Source organism: Gordionus sp. m RMFG-2023, chromosome 1 (genome assembly GCF_954871325.1).
Source record: "Gordionus sp. m RMFG-2023 chromosome 1, tfGorSpeb1-WG-v2, whole genome shotgun sequence".
Taxonomy (NCBI): Eukaryota; Metazoa; Nematomorpha; class Gordioida; order Chordodea; family Parachordodidae; genus Gordionus; species Gordionus sp. m RMFG-2023.
Genome location: NC_088775.1, coordinates 67,926,304 through 67,945,187, shown reverse-complemented (window position 1 = coordinate 67,945,187; position 18,884 = coordinate 67,926,304). Strand labels below are relative to the sequence as shown.

The window sequence follows — 18,884 nt, the reverse complement described above, 5'->3', positions numbered from 1 at the left end:
ATCGAAGGCCTTTTCTAGATCGAGAAAGACCATGTGTAGCTTTTTGTTCTTTTCCCTGTATTTTTCACTCATTTGCCTAATTGCATGGATAGCATCGGTTGTTGATCTTCCAGGCATAAAGCCAAACTGTGTCTCTCCTATTTCGATTATATCTCTTAATCTTTTTTCTATTATTTTTTCGTATAGTTTTAGACAGTGTGACATTAGTTTTATGCCCCTGTAATTTTGACAATTGTGTGGATCCCCTTTATTTTTGAAGATAGGAACTAGATAGCTCTGCCTCCATTTTTGGGGGACCTCTTCATTTCCAAGTATTTTATTGTACAGATTTGTGAGGAGATGTATTCCATCATCTCCTAGTGCTTTAAGGCTTTCTATTGGAATATCGTCTGGACCCCTAGCTTTGTTGTTTTTCATATGCTTGAGGCATGTGATTATTTCTTGTTCTGTTATAGATTGTACAAGGTTTTGACAAGGGGAGTGTTCGTCGAGATGCAATATGTGGGAATTAAAGTTGAGAAGCTCCTGAAAATATTCTTTCCATCTATTCATTATTTCTTTTTCCTTTATTATCAATTTCCCATCTTTATTTTTGATTACTTTCGGAGCTCCGTTTATATCCCTAGAGTTCTTTTCTCGCTGTTTGGCTAATCTGTATATTTTATTTTGCCCTTCTTTGGTATGTAGATCTTCGTACATGTCATCGTATGCCATAGATTTGGCCCTAGCCACCGCCTTTGTAGCCAATCTCTTGGATTTTTTGTATCTTGACTTGTCATCTGCATTTTTGGATTTGTACCATAAAGGGCTTTTTTCTCCTGTATAGTGGTTTGTACCTCTTGATTCCACCACCATAGTTCTTTGTGTGATTTGTTGCCTCCTCTTGTCAAGCCTAGCGTCGATTTTGCAGTGTCTATTAATCTGGATGAAAGGTCTGTCCATATTTTTTCACTGACTTGTGAGCAATTTATTGTTTCAATGTTTGCATTGATTGCAAAGGCATCTGTCATTGTTTTTAATTTGCCCCATTTGATGCATGGTTCCAGTTTTATCTTGTTTTGAGTGGATTTATTTGAGATGTGTAAATCCACGACTAGTAGCTTATGTTGTGCGGCGATATCTTCTCCTGGGATGACTTTGCAGTCTATTACATCTTTTAATCTTATGCGAGAGATTAGCATGTAATCTATCTGTGTTTTCCTAGTACCACTTTCATATGTTATTAAATGACTGTCTTTTTTCCTGTCGAAGGCTTGCGCAAATTTCAGTACGTGCTCTCCTTCATCATTTCTTTCTCCGTATCCAAAACCACCATGATGCCTTTTGTAGCTATCTCTTGCTTTCCCCACATGCGCATTTAAGTCACCACCAATTATGACTAGGTCATCCTTAGGGATTTCCATTACAGCTTCATCGAGGATAGCTCTAAAGTCATCTTTCTCTTCTTCCTTGCAACCCGTTTGAGGAGCATATACTGATAGGATGTGTAGTATTGATTGACCAATGCAGAGTTTTATCTTCATTAGTCTATCAGAGATCCTGTTGACTTCTACTACTGAAGAGGTTAGGTCTTGGCTGAGGATGATGCCGACACCGTTCCTATTGCTAACAAGTCCATTATAGTACAATTTATACCCATCTCCAATCATCAAAGTTTTCTGTCCTTTCCATTTCGTCTCTTGTATACACGTTATATCAACTTTTCTCCTGTTCAACATTGATGCCAATTCTCTAGTCTTACCTTTAAGCGTCCCAATATTCAAACTTGCCAGTCTTGTCTTTTTTGCTTTGACCTTTACTTTATTTTTCACAGGATGGAGGTCTACACCCTGCGCGTCGCATGGAGGGAACGCCCTAGCTTTCATATTCATATTTTCATTTGTGTCCTTCTTTTGTTTATTGAACAGGTATCCTTAGCACCCGGCTGTCCAGGCCTGTCGGTGACCGGGGTGTCATCTCTAAGCTCCGAAATTCATCATACCATATGTCTTTACACATCAGTCATCGAAGAAAAACTTGAAAGTTTTTATGGTTCTTACCAGGATTGAACCCGCGTCCTTGTTCATGCTCGTGTTTCCAAGCCTACATCTTACCCATTAGGCCACCCCGGCGATTAAATACAATATATTATATTCTCAAAATATTTTCCATTTTTATAAATTAAATATTAGTTTTATTTTTTTTAAATGTAATATAAAATATAATATATGACAAATATTATTACCACTTTTATGAATATTAGTTTTATTTTTATAAATGCAATATAAAATATAGTATATGCTCAAAATATTCATTTTTATAAATAACAGTTTTATAATTTTTATAAATTCAATATAATATTCTCAAAATATTAGCTTTTTACATGTATTTTTTAAGTAATAAGCGATAATACTCGCTGAAAAATATGGTAGTAAATTTTTGTATATACCAGGTCGAATATAATTTTAAAAAATTCCGAGCCGGGCCTGAAATTTTTTTTTTAAAAATATCCGAACCGGGCCTTAAATTTTTAAATCCGGGACGGGCCGTAAAAAATTTTTTTTTAAAATATCCGGGCCGGGCCTAAAAAATTTAAAACCGGGCCAGGCCGGGCCGTGCAAATGGTACCTCTGAATACAAACGAATGTTATAAAAAATAAAGAAGAAACAGCATAAAACGGGGAAGAATAAGGAAGGAAGAGTAAGTCTAGAAATAGCTTTAAGGGTAGCTATGGCCAGCCTTTGTCTTATGAAGAATACTTTTTTAGGATCGCCAGAGAGCTTGCAGATGTGGGATCCTAATTATTTGAAAAAAGAATAAAGCAAGTTTATCGAATGAAGTTATGATAGTAAATATAATTAAACAAAATCAAAAATAGTTTTATTAAATGCAAATTGCAATGCACTGTCAAAGTTAGTCATAAAAAATCTATATTTTAATTTTAACATATAATTTATGGAGGGTATCATGGTAGAGATCTGCAAAGTTAGGCCCGGCCCGAGTCCGGTCCGAACAGGCTTCGGGTCGGGCTTAATTCTATTAAAATAATCGGGTTTGGGCCGGGTCGGGCCTAATATTTTTAAAAAAAATTCGAGCCGGGTCGGATCGGACCTTGGAATTTTTTTTAAATATATCTAAATTTATCAATTTTATATTGAATTTTTTAAGTAAAATAAAAATTTTTGATTTTATTTATAGAAACTAAACGCCATATAACATATGTCTTTTATTTTAAGTAATTATAAATTAATTTCTATATTTAAATAAATTTGGGTTCGGGCCGGGTTGGCCAATCTTTTTAAAAAAAAATTCGGGCCCGGCCGGGCTTGAAAAATTAGGCCCGATGCAGATCACTATATTATGATAATTCGCTTAAAAAAAATTAAAAAACAAATAGATTATTAAAATCCAATAGTATTTTAAATATAGTTATGATGGTAAAAGTTTTTTATGGTAGTTACTAAGTAAAATAAATTTTTTAAAAAAAACTGATGTTTCTGTTTTTTTACTAATTAATAATTTTTCTGGACTAACCCTGAACCCGGTTCAGGAATTTTTCACTGAACCTGAACCCTTTTTATTTTAAAAATAGGGTTTACAGCCCGTAGATAGGTAATTTGAAAAAGATATTTAAAAAATCTTTGAAATCAAGTTCAAATTATTCTGCGATTACCAAAAGCTAGCAGTTAATCTCACTTCTTCCCTCAGAATGAGAGATCCTGGGCGTATTCCTCTTTCCTTAGCCCTTTCAAACGTTCTCTCTTCTCAATTTATTCATCTAAGATAGAGGAATTAATAAGCGTATTATAGTTTGCCAACAAATTATAAACCAATGGGCCCCTAAACATGCTATTTCCCTTTTTACTTGCCAGAAACTATTCTGTTCTAACGCTTTATCTTAAAAAAATTGGAACTCTTACTCTCGTTCGCTAACTCATCTATTCTTCAACTACTAAGAGCTTCATATTTACAAAAATTGCAACGAATGGCTATGACCTCCCCAGTACCTTGGTCTTTTACTCAGTGTTGAGGAATTCAAGTCACCACCAGCCTAAGTCTATATCTCAGCTTGGTTTCCAAATCGCTTAGAATACCACTACCTTTTCCTCGATGGTATAAGGCCAAATGGTGCTATAATAAATGGAAAAATAATCTTAATTAGGGAATTTTATATTAAATATCAATATCGACCTCGTCCTTCGCCAAGAGGTTAATAAAATCATAAAATATTCAATTCTATTTCATAATAATCAATTTTTATCCTGGCTATTGCTAGTTTCTTTGGCTAGGGACTTCTAAACCTCCTAAGCCAACAATGATTATAATCGCCCCTCCCCTAAAAATTTCACCCCTCTAAATTAACAACATCAAATTTGGAAAAAAAGAAATCTAAATTATAACTATTAATTTTCTTCAAATGACGAGTGTCGTCCAATTTCACCGGAGTAGAAATCCATGCCCTTGGCCACGTTGGTTTAGATTTAAAAATTATACTTTTTACAAATCCATCTGTTTTATCCCTTAAACCAGAGACCAGGAAAAAGTATTTTTAGGTTGCTATTCCGTTGTCACTCGTGCCAAAAAAATATGTTCCGTTCTACATTTCGAAAAAGCTTTTCTGAAAATATTTTCAATTTTAATTCATTTTAATATATGTTGATTATTAGATTTAAGTATCAATTAAGATATTCATAAAAAATCATTTATAGTTGAAAGGTGGTAATATATATTTGAGAGTAAAAACACGCATCACAAACTTGGTATCAAAATTTTCCGTTGACATCAAAAACTTTTTATTTTATATTATAATATTAATTTTTATAACAGTTAAAAATTATTTATGGGATCTTAAAAAAAATTATAATCAATGTATTTTATTTTGTAATCATATTGTTATGTGAAGCAGACTGAAATTAAAGAGAAAAAAACAAATATTTATGAATGAATGAGCTAAGTATGTAATAAATTAAAATTTCATATTATCAGAATTTAAGAACTGTTTAAACAGTTCCAACCGATAGCGTTCAATCATTTTCCTAAAGTTCTATTCCATGTCCCTCCTTTATTTAAAATTTATATTCTAATGTATAAGAAATTGAGATCTGCAAAGTTAGGCCCGGTGTAGTATTGTAAAAACAATACCATCTAAATTCAATAAGGTATTGATTCTACAATATTGTAAAATCAATACCGTATTATTGATAATTTATGACCGAACCTCAACTTTTAAAAATAAAACCTAAAATTTATGAATGAAATCGGTACATTTAAATTTATAATTATATTTATATCAAGCAATAACAATTAAATATCAAAATAGGAGAATATAAGTAACAGAAAAATATCATTTGCTGCCAATACTTAATGACAGAAAATATCCTTCCTTTACTGCTTTAAAATATCACAAATTTTTTAATGATCAAATTGGTACACTTAAATTTATAATTATAATTTTATATCAAGCAAGTACAGATATATCAAAAATATTCTTTATTGTTAATACTTATAACAGGAAAATATTCTTCTTTATTGCTTTAAAATATCACAAAATTTTTAATGAATCAAATTGGTACATTTAAATTTATAATTATATTTATATCAATTGCTGCCAATACTTGCTTTAAAATATCACCTAATTTTTAATGAATCAAATTGGTACATTTAATTTATATTTATATCAAGCAATAACAATTAAATATCAAACAATAAGAGAATATAAGTAACAGAAAAATATCATTTTCTGCCAATACTTAGTGACAGAAAATATCCTTCCTTTACTGCTTTAAAATATCACAATTTTTTAATGATTAAATTGGTACAATTTATAATTATAATTTTATATCAAGCAGAAACAGATAAATATCTAAAATATCCTTTATTGCTAATACTTATAACAGAAAAATATTCTACTGCTTTAAAATATCACAAAATTTTTAATGAATCAAATTGGTACATCTAGATTTATAATTATAAATTTATATCAAGCAATAACAGATAAATATCAAACAATAAAAGAATATCTAGTAACAGGAAAATATCCTTTACTCCTTAAAAATGGTTCAGGTAAAAAAAGTAATTTTAGATGTACGGAAAAAACAATTTTATTTTTAAAGAAGATATTCTTTATAGAAAAATAAAAAATGAAGGTAAATGTGATCACAAAATAATAATTTCTATTTATTTATTAGCTTTAGTAATAATGGATGAAGCAGAGAAACAAAGGGTAATATCTGTTATTCACCAAGGATCAGATATATCCCTAGAATCTAAAGTTATTGGTGCCCACCTAGGCATTAATAAAACTCAACTTAAACTCTCTGAAAGGTATTTATTATGGTGTTTATTTGTTAATTTTGTGTTTATAGATATTGGTGACCAAAATTATTTCAAGACACTATTGATTTTATAAAATCATGTGATAAATGTCAGAAGGCCAATAAAAGATCATCAAAAATTTCTTCTACTTTGAATCCAATAGATGTACCACCTCTTCCATGGGCTCAAATAGGAATTGATCTTTGCAGCCTGCTCACTTCAGAAGAAGGCTACACATGTATTGCAGTTGCCTCTGATTATTTCACAAAATGGGTTGAGGCAGAACCTATGAAATCAAAGACAGCTGAAGAGACTTGTAAATTTATCTATGGTCTGATTTGCCACCATGGCTGCGCAACTGTAAATCAAATTATATAAATATATATCGATTAAAAAATGTGCATTTATGATAATTTATAAACTTTTGATTTTATACAATATAGATACAAATCAATGATCAAGGCCGAGAATTTGTGAATGAAATGGCCACGAGACTACATAAAATGACAGGGACGTAGCAACGTATTTGTAGTGCATATCATCCTCAAGCTAATGGGTTAACAGAAAGAAATAATCGTACTATTCAAAACTTAATGTTAAAGGTTTTGGGTGATGATCAAACACTATAGCCCAGGGTTCTTCCGGAGGACTGTTTGCAATGCAAACCAGTGTCCACAAATCTACAGGATTCACCCCATTTTATATGATGTATGGTCTGAATGCAAAGCTGCCATCAGACTTAAATTCGAAAATTGAGCCAGATATTGTTAAGGAAATCAATAATAATATTGAGAATAACTTTGAAGAGAGTGAATTATTAGAAAGAATAATGAGCCTATCAGTCGTATGGAAAAGGGCAAAATAAAATATACTTGTTGCCCAAGATAGACAAAAAAGGGATTATCAAAAAAGGCAAAAGGATAAAATCCCATATGAAGTCGGGCAACAGGTCCTGATCTGGAACTCACGACGTGTGGATAGAAAGGGTGGAAAAATGTCCGATCCCTGGCTTTGTCCATACATAATTGATAAGGTATATTAGAACGATCTTTATAGTGTATGTAATAAAGATAATACTCTATTAAAGAGAAAGTATAACGGGTGTAACCTCAAGCCCTACTTCCAAAAATCTAATATTGGGGAGGAGGAAAAAGAAAATACCGATATTAAAATAATACAGGGTTTCCCATCCAAAAAAGGAAAAGTCCCAATCAAAAAAGGAAAAGGTTCAATCAAAAAAGGAAAAGTGTCAAACAAAAAAGGAAAAAGTTCAATCAAAAAAGGAAAAGGTCCAATCAAAAAAGGAAAATTGTCAATCAAAAAAGGAAAAGTCCCAAAGGTTAAGGAAAAAGTCCAATCAAAAAGTGCCAAACAAAAAAGGAAAAGGTTCAGTCAAAAAAGGAAAAGTGTCAAACAAAAAAGGAAAAGGTCCAATCAAAAAAGGAAAAGTGTCAATCGAAAAAGGAAAATTCCCAAAAGAAAAGAAAAAGGGTCAATCAAAAAAGGAAAATTCCCATCATTCAAAAAAGTAAAATCGTAATTTTTTTAAAAAAATATATAAACTTTTCAATTTTTCTTAAATTTATTTATTTTTGTCATTCCATCTTATTTTATTCCTAACTTTTTGTAATTCTTTACTTTATTTGTATCTTTTCTCAATTTATTTTTCTTACTATATCTTTTCTCTATTTCTTTTCTTCTCATTTTTGATAATTCTTTTTTAAAATTATATTATTTTTTTTGGCAGACTATTTTTTACATACATATTTATAATTACAATATTAAATTAATCGTTCGGTTATAATAAATAAGTTTGAACTGTAATACCAAACGATATGTAAATTAATAAAATATAATCATTTTAAAATTCTTATATTTTTAAAATTTTAATATATTCAAAACGCATTTATTCTTAGCAAGTAAATAATTATTTTGTAATTTAATTATCTTTTAAACTATTTTGATTTATGAAAAATTAAACGCAAATGAGGTAAATTTTATAATCTTTTTCACTTCCATTTGTTGAGTATATACTTTAAAAATAAATTTTTTTGTTTTAAAAAATAAAATTATGAAGATATGGTAAAAAGGGGAAAAAATATTAACAGTGAAACAAAAGCTCTAATAATTGACGCGTTAAAAAAAGATAGTATCAAAAATATAGCATCATGTTTTAAAGTAAGCTATAAGACAGTGACAAATATTAAATACTCTCATCTCAAAAATGGAATAAAATATAGCTTACCCAAAGGAGGTTCACACGCACGCAAGAAATTAAATAAAGAACAGGAAGAATATATATTAAATTGTATAAATTTGGATTGCACTTTATCCTTAAAAAGGTTATGTGAAATCATTAAAGAAAGATATGATGTGGAAATATCAAAAAATACGGTATCAAGGTTACTCTCAGGATTTAGCTACAGCTTTAAAAGAGTATCATTAGGTTCAGTTAGAGAAAATAACGAATCAAATATAGAGATTCGCAAAGAATACGCGTATCGATGAGAGCGGGTTTTCAATATCAATGAGGCGATTATATGGATATTCCCAAATAAATAAAAAGGCAATTGAAAATGTTCAAGGAATAAAGACAATAAATTACACTATCATTGCGGCTCTAACAATTGCAGGAATGAAGTTCTTGATGGCCCTTGCAATATTATATATTTTAGCAACTTTATAAATGAAATATTAAATCATTTTGAAGAATCTAACATGATTAATATGATTTTTGTGATGGATAATGTTCCATTTCATCACAATCATTCAATTAGGGAATCGATCGAAAGAAAAGGACATACATTGAAATATTTATCACCCTACAGTCTGTATCTTAATCCTATTGAGAATGTGTTTTTTAAATGGAAGGATTTTGTCAGAAATAAAAATCCTAGTAACAAGGAAGAATTAATTCGTTATATAGAACATGGAGAAAGAGGAATATCTGAAGAAAATGCAAAAAATTATTTTAGAAATATGGACTCAAAATGTAGAAGGGGAGAAATTATTAATGATTAATATAAATTTTTGTTTTGTACTTATATCGTAATTGTAATTACAGGGTTTCCCATCCAAAAAAGGAAAAGACCCAATCAAAAAAGGAAAAGTCCCAATCAAAAAAGGAAAAGGTTCAATCAAAAAAGGAAAAGTTCAATCAAAAAAGGAAAAGGTCCTATCAAAAAAGGAAAATTGTCAATCAAAAAAGGAAAAGTCCCAAAGGTTAAGGAAAAAGTCCAATCAAAAAAGGAAAAGTATCAAACAAAAAAGGAAAAGGTTCAATCAAAAAAGGAAAAGTGTCAAACAAAAAAGGAAAAGGTCCAATCAAAAAAGGAAAAGTCTCAATCGAAAAAGGAAAATTCCCAAAAGAAAAGGAAAAGGGTCAATCAAAAAAGGAAAATCGTAATTTTTTTAAAAAAATATATAAACTTTTCAATTTTTCTTAAATATATTTATTTTTGTCATTCCTTCTTATTTTATTTCTAACTTTTTGCGATTTCTTTATTTTATTTGTATCTTTTCTCACTATATCTTTTCTCAATTTTTTTCTTCTCATTTTTGTGGTTTGACTGAAAGTCTTCATTCTTGGTCTGGATGGGTATGACTTGGTCTGAGGTGGGAAAACGGGGGGGGGGGGGGGGGGGGTAAAAATAAATTTTTGTTTTGTACTATATTAAATATATACCGTAATTGTAATTAAATAATTTCATATGTAAAAAATTATAATAAAAAAGTTGTCTGCCAAAAATTTAGTGAAAATTAAATATACTTAAAAGAATTATCAAAAATGAGAAGAAAAAAAATTGAAAAAAGATACAAATAAAATAAAGAAATCGCAAAAAGTTAGAAATAAAATAAGAAGGAATGACAAAAATAAATAAATTTAAGAAAAATTGAAAAGTTTATATATTTTTTTAAAAAAATTATGATTTTCCTTTTTTAATTGACCCTTTTCCTTTTCTTTTGGGAATTTTCCTTTTTTGATTGGACCTTTTCCTTTTTTGTTTGACACTTTTCCTTTTTTGATTGAACCTTTTCCTTTTTTGTTTGACACTTTTCCTTTTTTGATTGGACTTTTTCCTTAACCTTTGGGACTTTTCCTTTTTTGATTGACCTTTTCCTTTTTTGATTGAACTTTTCCTTTTTGTTTGACACTTTTCTTTTTGATTGGGACTTTTCCTTACTGATTGAACCTTTTCCTTTTTTGTTTGACACTTTTCCTTTTTTGATTGGACTTTTTCCTTAACCTTCGGGACTTTTCCTTTTTTGATTGACAATTTTCCTTTTTTGATCGGACCTTTTTCTTTTTTGATTAAACTTTTTCCTTTTTTGTTTGACACTTTTCCTTTTTTGATTGGGACTTTTCCTTATTGATTGGGACTTTTCCTTTTTTGGATGGGAAACCCTGTATTATATAAAGAACAGGATATTTCCCCGTTACCTTACTGCTACAAATATTGCATGGAAGAAATATCATGCTCAGAGGCTAGGCATTCCTCATCAGGAATAAAAAGCCATCGAATTAAGAATTTAAGTTATCCACCTAAATTTGAGGCTGTTCTTGGTGACGGAAATCGTTATTATCGCTGCTTGAGCAAAGAGATCACAGGCAGCGAGAATCACCATGCAATTATAAGGGGATCTATAATCTCTTATATAGTGCTGTTGGAAAATAATGATATTTTTACTGATTTTATGGGGAAGGACATAATAAAACATTTGGTTGATACAAAAAAACATCATCTTGGAACGTGGGCAGATGAATTAGATATCATAGCATCTCCTACGTTTTTCCAGACGCCAATTATTATTTATTGTAAAAATGGAAATGAAATATATTACATATTCTGCATTATCAAAAATGGACTGTATAAAAAATTTTAATTCAAATATATATTTGATAAATGCATCTTCAGATCATTTTAATCGTATTATAGTATAATATACACACAATTTTTTGTGATAATTATGTTTCCTTTTTTAAGATATATCTTCTTTTTATAATATTTTTTTGTTTTTGAAATAAAATTATGTATATCCTTTTTATTTAAATAGTATTAAGAAATCAGCCAGTTTTAATATTATTGCAATAAAATATATATATACAAACAAAAATAGTTGTTTCAGTTTAAAAGAATAATTTAAACATTAAGATTTGATTTAAACTTTATTTTATATCTGTATAAAAAATTTTGTATTTTATAAATATAAGTGTTAACTTTTAATCAGCTAAAAATATAATTATATATACATCTAATAAATAAAATGACGATTTTAAGAAGCCAAGAGAAAATGTTTAATCAGAGTGATAGATAGTGATTGAGATGCTTGACATAATAGAAAACCTTATTTGTTTGTGATTTGCTTACTTTTGTCTATTAAAATTTTAAGGCTTGAGATTCCAATAATACGATGTATGAAGAAAATTTGTATACATTTTATTTATTTAAAATTTTCTGCAATAATTATATATAAATCTAAATAAAATGACGATTTTAAGAAGCCAAGAGGAAATGATTAATCAGAGTGAGTGATTGAGATCCTTTGACATAATATAAACCCTTATTTGTTTGTGATTAGCTTACTTTTGTCTATTAAAATTTTAAGGCTTGAGATTTCAATAATATGATGTATGAAGAAAAGTTGTATATATTAAACAAATAAAATTTATATAGGATATTAAGAATTGTAAAATAAATAAACTCCCTTAAAAAATTATATAAGAATAGAAAATCATTTATATAATCATTTAAATCTATTTTAAATAAATATTTACAAATCGAAAATGGCCGCCAATATTTTTGAAGCGACGAAAAATATATATGTCATAATTTTTAAAGGGATCATGACTATACGAGATCTTCACGGGATTTAAAGGGATCCCTTTAAAATTTCAATTTTTTAAAGGATAAAGAACTATACGGTATTATCATTGGGGCAGAGATTGACCTCCAGTTGAATAAATCTTTTGATTAGCTATCGAATGATACCCTATACTAGACATATCTTATATCATAAGGCCAAAAAAAACAAAATTAAAAACGCAACGAAACTCGTGGAAAACGCTTTTAAAATAAGATTCTTCTTTATCACGATTAAAACGTGATAATCCCGTATTATCATTCCTTAATTATCAACTCTAATTTTTTAGTTATCCCTTTAATCCCGTGAAGATCCCGGATAGTCATGATCCCTTTAAAAATTACGACATATATAATAAAAAATATTTTATAATTTTAATGGCCGCCAATATATTTGAAGCGATGAATAAATATATAATAATATTTATTTTAAAATTTTAATGGCCCCCAATATATTTGAAGCGATGAATAAATATATAATAATAAATATTTTAAAATTTTAATGGCCCCCAATATATTTAAAACGATGAAAAAATATATAATGAATAGATATTTTACCATTTTAATGGCCGCCGATATATTTGAAGCGATGAAAACATCTCTTAAAAATCAATAAGGTATTGATTCTACAATATCAAAATATCACTATGGTATTGAATCTACAATGATAATATCAATACGGTATTGAAACTACAATGGGTATTGATTTCACAATCCTACACTGGCCCGTACCCGGCCTAAGTCCGTAAAATAATCTAATTCGGGCCGGGCCTAATATTTTTAAAAAAAATTCGGGTCGGGTCGGGTTGGACCTTGGAAATTTTTTTAAATATATCTAAATTTATCAATTTTATATTGAATTTCTTATGTAAAGTAAAATATTTGTTTTATTTATTGAAATTAAACGACATATAACATGTCTTTTATTTTGAGTAATTATAAAGATTAATTTCTATATTTAAATAAATTCGGGCAGGGCTGGGTCGGTAAATTTTTTTAAAAAAAATTTCGGGTTCGGGCCGGGCCGGCAAAACTTTTTAAAAAAAATTCAGGTTCGGGCCGGGCCGGCAAAACATTTCTAAAAAAAATTTCGGGCCGGGCCGGGCTTGAAAAATCAAGCCCGATGCAGATCACTAATAAGAAATATATTATGTTGATAAAACTAAAGATCACTAAAAAAAATTAATCAAAATAATATAAGAATTTCTTATAACAAAGAGTTTAAAATTTTCAAGTGGGAGTTTCATTTGCCATTCTCATATCTTTCCTTTTTTAATATATTCGTATATTATTTTTGTCATATTTTGATTAAAATAGTTTATTTTTTATTTCAAAATGTTTATCTCTTGCATTTACTTTCTCAGCCCTATGACTATGAAAGGGGGATGAGACTGGTGGTATATCGAATCGTCTTTCGTTATAATTAAATTACTATTTTTTATTCGTTGAAAAATCAGGTGATATTATTAAACATAAACATACGATATTTTTTTTTAAAAAAGGCGTGATGAACACACTCTTTTTTTTACATCGACGAATTGGAAAAGAGTATTATATAAATAATTTATCAGACCTTTTTCGATATATTTTATTTTATTAAATTTTTATTTATTTGGTTGTTTCTTTCTTTCCTTCCTTTCAATAGTAGCATTTTTAGATGAGTTAACCCTAAGAGTTATATGCATACATGGTTTAGGAAATTTTAAAAATCGATTTAAATATAAATATGCTCTAAAATAATATATTCTAAATATACTCATAAAAATTTTCAAAAAAGTAAAATACAAATACGCTAATGAATACTTTTTAGAAATGTAATTACTTTCTAAAAATTATGTTTATAATTGTATCGTTCAAAAAATTTGTAGATATTTTTATTTAATAATTATAATAGTCATCTTCAAAAATTTTCATCTTGAGTATGAACGTAGCTTATTTTAATAAAATAGGATGAAAGAAAGATAAGTTCTTGATTCGCTTATCTAACTCAATTATAAAATGAATATTTAAAGAAATAAATTGTAGATTTTATATATAATATAAATGAATTTTAAAAAACGAGAACATCTTTATAAATCTCAAATTGTATTGAATATAAGACTTTTTATTTTTTAGTATTTAAAATACATATACTAAATAAAATACAAAAAAAAGTATTAGCAAGTATTCATGATACTGCCCAACCCTGCCTATATATACGTAAAAATATGATAATACAATTATTGGAGACATCTATAGAGTGAATATTTTTCAATAAAAACAATAAAATTTATATCTAACAGAATCACTGACATAAATGTCCTGGAGAAAAAGACTCAGATAAAATTACCCCAGGCAAAAATACCTATGGACAAAAAGACATCAAACAAAAAAAAACCCAATTTAAGAAAAAAATCAAATTTATTTTTTTGAAAATCGGAGTATTTAATTCCATTGTTTCCCATGAACAAAAAGACATCGAACAAAAAAAACCCCAATTTAAGAAAAAATCAATTTTATTTTTTTGAAAATTGGAGTATTTAATTCCATTTGTTCATGGGAATTTTTCCCCAATATCTTTTTACCCTGGATACTTTTGTTATCAAGGACATTTATGTCTATGATTTCAAAATTTATGATAGGATTTTAATTTAAAAATAATTAGTGCTATTCTCTCATTTATCATTTCTAAAAAGGTCAATAAGTTTAAGATAATATTTACCTCAGTGCCAAGATAAGTTGGGCGAATATAAAGGGAATTGAGTAAATTGGAATCAGGTCTTGGAACCCAATTCTTTTCAATATTCACCAAAGTTTTTATACATTCCAAAAATTCAGATGGATCAAAGCTCTACATGTAAAATTTTAAAAATATTAATATTTTTATTACAACATCCTTATATATTTTATAAATTTCTCGTTATATATCTTTAACATAAATATCTTAGTGTGTTGATTATAATATCTTTACTATTCTTTTTATTAGCTATAATATTGACATTTATTTAAAAGTATTCATAATTTCATTAGTATTAACAAAAAATTTTAAAAAAAGGTACTTAGATTTATTATTTATCTTAGTGTTTAGCTAATAAATTTAAACTTTTACTGGTAGAGCCAATCTTTCAGTTCCTTTGAGAATCCTTTGAATATTTAATTGAGGGCGAAATAGCCTTATTTTATTATCAATGCCTCTATAAGCCTTTAGCCCATCAAAAAGTTGAATAGCGTAATGAAGGGCTTTTACTGCAGGATTAATTGTCAAATTTTTATAAGGTAATATTTTGGGAGTCCCCCAACCATTTTTTTCTGTCCAATTTATATCCAACATATGGTCACTAAATGTTTTACCAAATATTAAATTTTTGGTAGATAAGATATCTGTTTTTAATGGATAACATAGCTTAATTTCGATATCTTTATGCTTTATTAATTATCTATAATACTATTTTATATAAGTTTATTGTACTTTAAAAGAATAATTATGTGTGGTAATATAATAATTTTCTACATTCTTTAAAATTTTCTAAATATATTTAAATTATTATATCTATAACTGAATAAAATACATTCCTAATCCAGTTATGAAGCTTATGCGTCATCTTCTTATCTTATCTTTCTTTAAGATTTGAAAATAAAACCAGATGACTATAGGATGGGTGATTAATTTAAAGATAATATTTGCAATTTATTAATTGCAACCTAAATTTTTATATGAAGGTGGTAGTTATTATAAACAAAATTATTTCTAATGTTTCATCTTTTGCAACTCTTTACTTTTATATTATATTAGTTGAGATGAGCCAAGTTAAAAGTAATAAGAGACTAACTAATACCTTGAATCTAATTTTTAAAGTAGGATAAAATTATTAGCTATAATATTTAACTGGTGCAAAGTGAATATAGACCTAGAAAATAAAGACACTATAAATGAATGTTTTAACTTTGGCTCAGATTATTTAAAAATTTGATTTTTATATTTTTAGGCCAAAAAAATACAACCCAACCCCGGTATATTAACAGAAGAACAACTCTTGTTTTAAAATAAATTTCACAATCCTATAAAATAAAAAAAATCTGCCAAAAAATATATAAATTTATCATTTTACTCAAACCACCTATATTCTAATAACTTTTAAATTATCTCCTTTATACTACAATGTAAATTTTTATTTACTTAATTTCAAAAAAAGATAAATTTGTGTTCGTTTTTGGTTAACTACATTTTATTAATAATTAGTCTTTATATTTATAATTATTTTATTTATATAGTATAATAAAAATTTAACCGTAATATTAGCTGGATTTGTTTATATTACATGGTTTTCCTTAATTTCGAATAGAAATTATTATGAGAAAACTAAGTACGTAAACAATATTTTTGTTATATTTTGTTCTCATTCAATTCATCATATGAAAATATAATTATAAAAAAAATGGCATTACCCTTATTTTTGCCATTCTTCCGTTCAAATTCTTATTTAAAATGAGCATTTAGTAAAAAATATAATACACTAAACTTGTATTTATCAAAAAATTAATTTTTAAAAATTCGAAATATATTTATTTGTTTAAAATAATTTTACACATCATTGGTAATGCACAAGAATATATTCTATAATACTCGAAATAAGCTATATTTCTTTAGTAAAAAGAATATAAAGTTGTGATTTTTATAGAAAAGAATACTCAGATAGCCTTATTTTTTACGTGAATTGACTTATATGATTGGAAATTAATACAGAATTTAACTGTATTAACCCATTAATGGTAAATGAGCCATATCTGCAACAGTTGTTATTTATTGATTTTCCACAAAAATATTTTTTAAATTTAAAATGATTTCACTTATGTTTCTTATAGCTTGAAGACTGTACTATAACATAAAAAAACATTTTTTAAAAAAATATTTATTTTTGAGTGCGCTAGATGTCATTGAAGTTCGACAATTTTGGACTATTGAAATGCCATTAGTTCTAGGCTCCCTTGTTGAAAGAGTTTTTTTTTAACAATTGACATAAATTTATTTCTTATAGATGTCTTAACCTACTCTAATTATTTTCGGCCCATCGCTCTATCTATTCTCGGACTCATAATCATATGTTTTTTACTGTACCATTTATCAACGTTGAAACCATAAGGGTTCCAAAAAAGTTGTTTTTCTAAAAAATTATATTAAAAAAAATATGGCATAGTGTTTTATTTTTATTTTTAATTTTTGTTTTTATTCTTACAAAGCAAAAATACTATTTTATCATAATATTTTTATTATTTGTAAAAAAAAATTCCAGAAAATTTATAATTGTTACTCTTGGAATATGATAAATTTATACCAAATGGCCCATTAGCAAGAAATAAAGGCTATATTTTGTCTTATTTATACGCATTTTCCAAGTCGATAAAAAGTTACGAAGTTATATTGAGGAAGTTAAATAATTTCAAACTCGATATTTGAACATTTGTTTTCCATTATAATTTACTTGTATAAAAGTAACATTCAACTAATCCTATCCTGGTATCTATAGTGCTACGTAGACAAAAACCTGGAATAAATTAATATACCAAAAAATTTCTGGGTGATAAATTGTCAATTTCATATTTTGAATCGTATTGCAAGGCTTACATTTATACAGTATATTGATACTTTTGGATTGTAGAGATCAAATTGATTTGAAAATAATATAGATAGATATAAAACTACAATGTAATAATAATAGTAATAATGTATTTAACAGACTTAATCAAATATCATGAATATTAATGTTTTGTTAACTAGTTGCCCTTAACCATATCTTGTATATTAAGTTTTGTTTTATATTAACATTATTTAGATCAGATTATTTTTAGGTATAATGATATCTATTGCCAGCTTTTCAATAGTATACTTATAGATATTACCTTGTGATAACTTATTCTATAAATTTAAAACACACAACAACCCTTAGCATGTTTCAAATTTACAAACAATTGCTCATTTTTATATAATTTTTTTATTGAATTTATTATGCTAAATTTATAAATTATTTTATTTTTTTTATAAACTTTTAAAAAAATTACTCTTAATGAGACCAGGTTAAAACTCAAATAATTTGGGCCCCATAAGGAATGTTCTTAATTATACCTAAATTAATATAATTTTAATAACTTATTAACCCTTTGACAAATATTAATACCACTTATGGTTCTTCAGAGTGTCTCGTTAAGATAGAAATAGTACTAGGTTTGGTTAAATCTCTAGACCCTAATTTTTTTATAAACACGTCAAATTGGTCAAATTATAATATTTTGGCAAAATTTTTGCCTTTAACAAATTCATTACGAATCTTAACATTTTATTTTGGTACAAATTTTTTATTATAAAAAAAGAATATTCATGTTATATAATTCGGTTAAAGATAGTCATATCCAAGTCAACGCATAGCACTTTTCTAAATACTAACCAAATTTGTTAAACACCGACCAAAATTTATTAAAATGTAAAAAGACCTTATTTAATATATATTATAATGGAATCACCTGGTCTAGTCCGGCCTTCTATATATCATCCCCCCAAGGACGGAACCACCAAGTTAAATTAAGAAAAAAAACATAATCATTACTGGGATTCGTATCCATAACCATCGAATTGGTAAGCGACGCTCTTGCCGACTAGGCCACAGAGGCTTTCCAAAAATCACGATTTCAAATATATATTATAAATAAGTTTGGTAGTGCCTATCCAAATGTAAAATAAACAAAATACAAATTTG

General features: G+C 27.5%; 1 protein-coding gene across 3 annotated transcripts in view; it reads right to left on the bottom strand.

Annotated features, from left to right (window-relative positions):
- Positions 1-15,766, bottom strand: part of LOC135922691 (branched-chain-amino-acid aminotransferase, cytosolic-like) — a 49,031-nt gene extending 33,265 nt beyond the window's left edge. Inside the window, exons 1-4 of one of the 3 annotated variants that reach the window (XM_065457123.1) lie at positions 15,705-15,766; positions 15,605-15,661; positions 15,239-15,559; positions 14,858-14,986 (exon numbers count right to left, since the gene is read on the bottom strand). In XM_065457123.1, the coding sequence (XP_065313195.1) occupies positions 14,858-14,986; positions 15,239-15,559; positions 15,605-15,661; positions 15,705-15,737 (540 nt within the window). In that variant the 5' untranslated portion in view covers positions 15,738-15,766. The remainder of the gene's footprint in view (positions 1-14,857; positions 14,987-15,238; positions 15,560-15,604; positions 15,662-15,704) is intronic. The other 2 variants (XM_065457122.1, XM_065457124.1) reach the window with 2 other exon arrangements.
- Between the last annotated feature and the right edge of the window lie 3,118 nt (positions 15,767-18,884).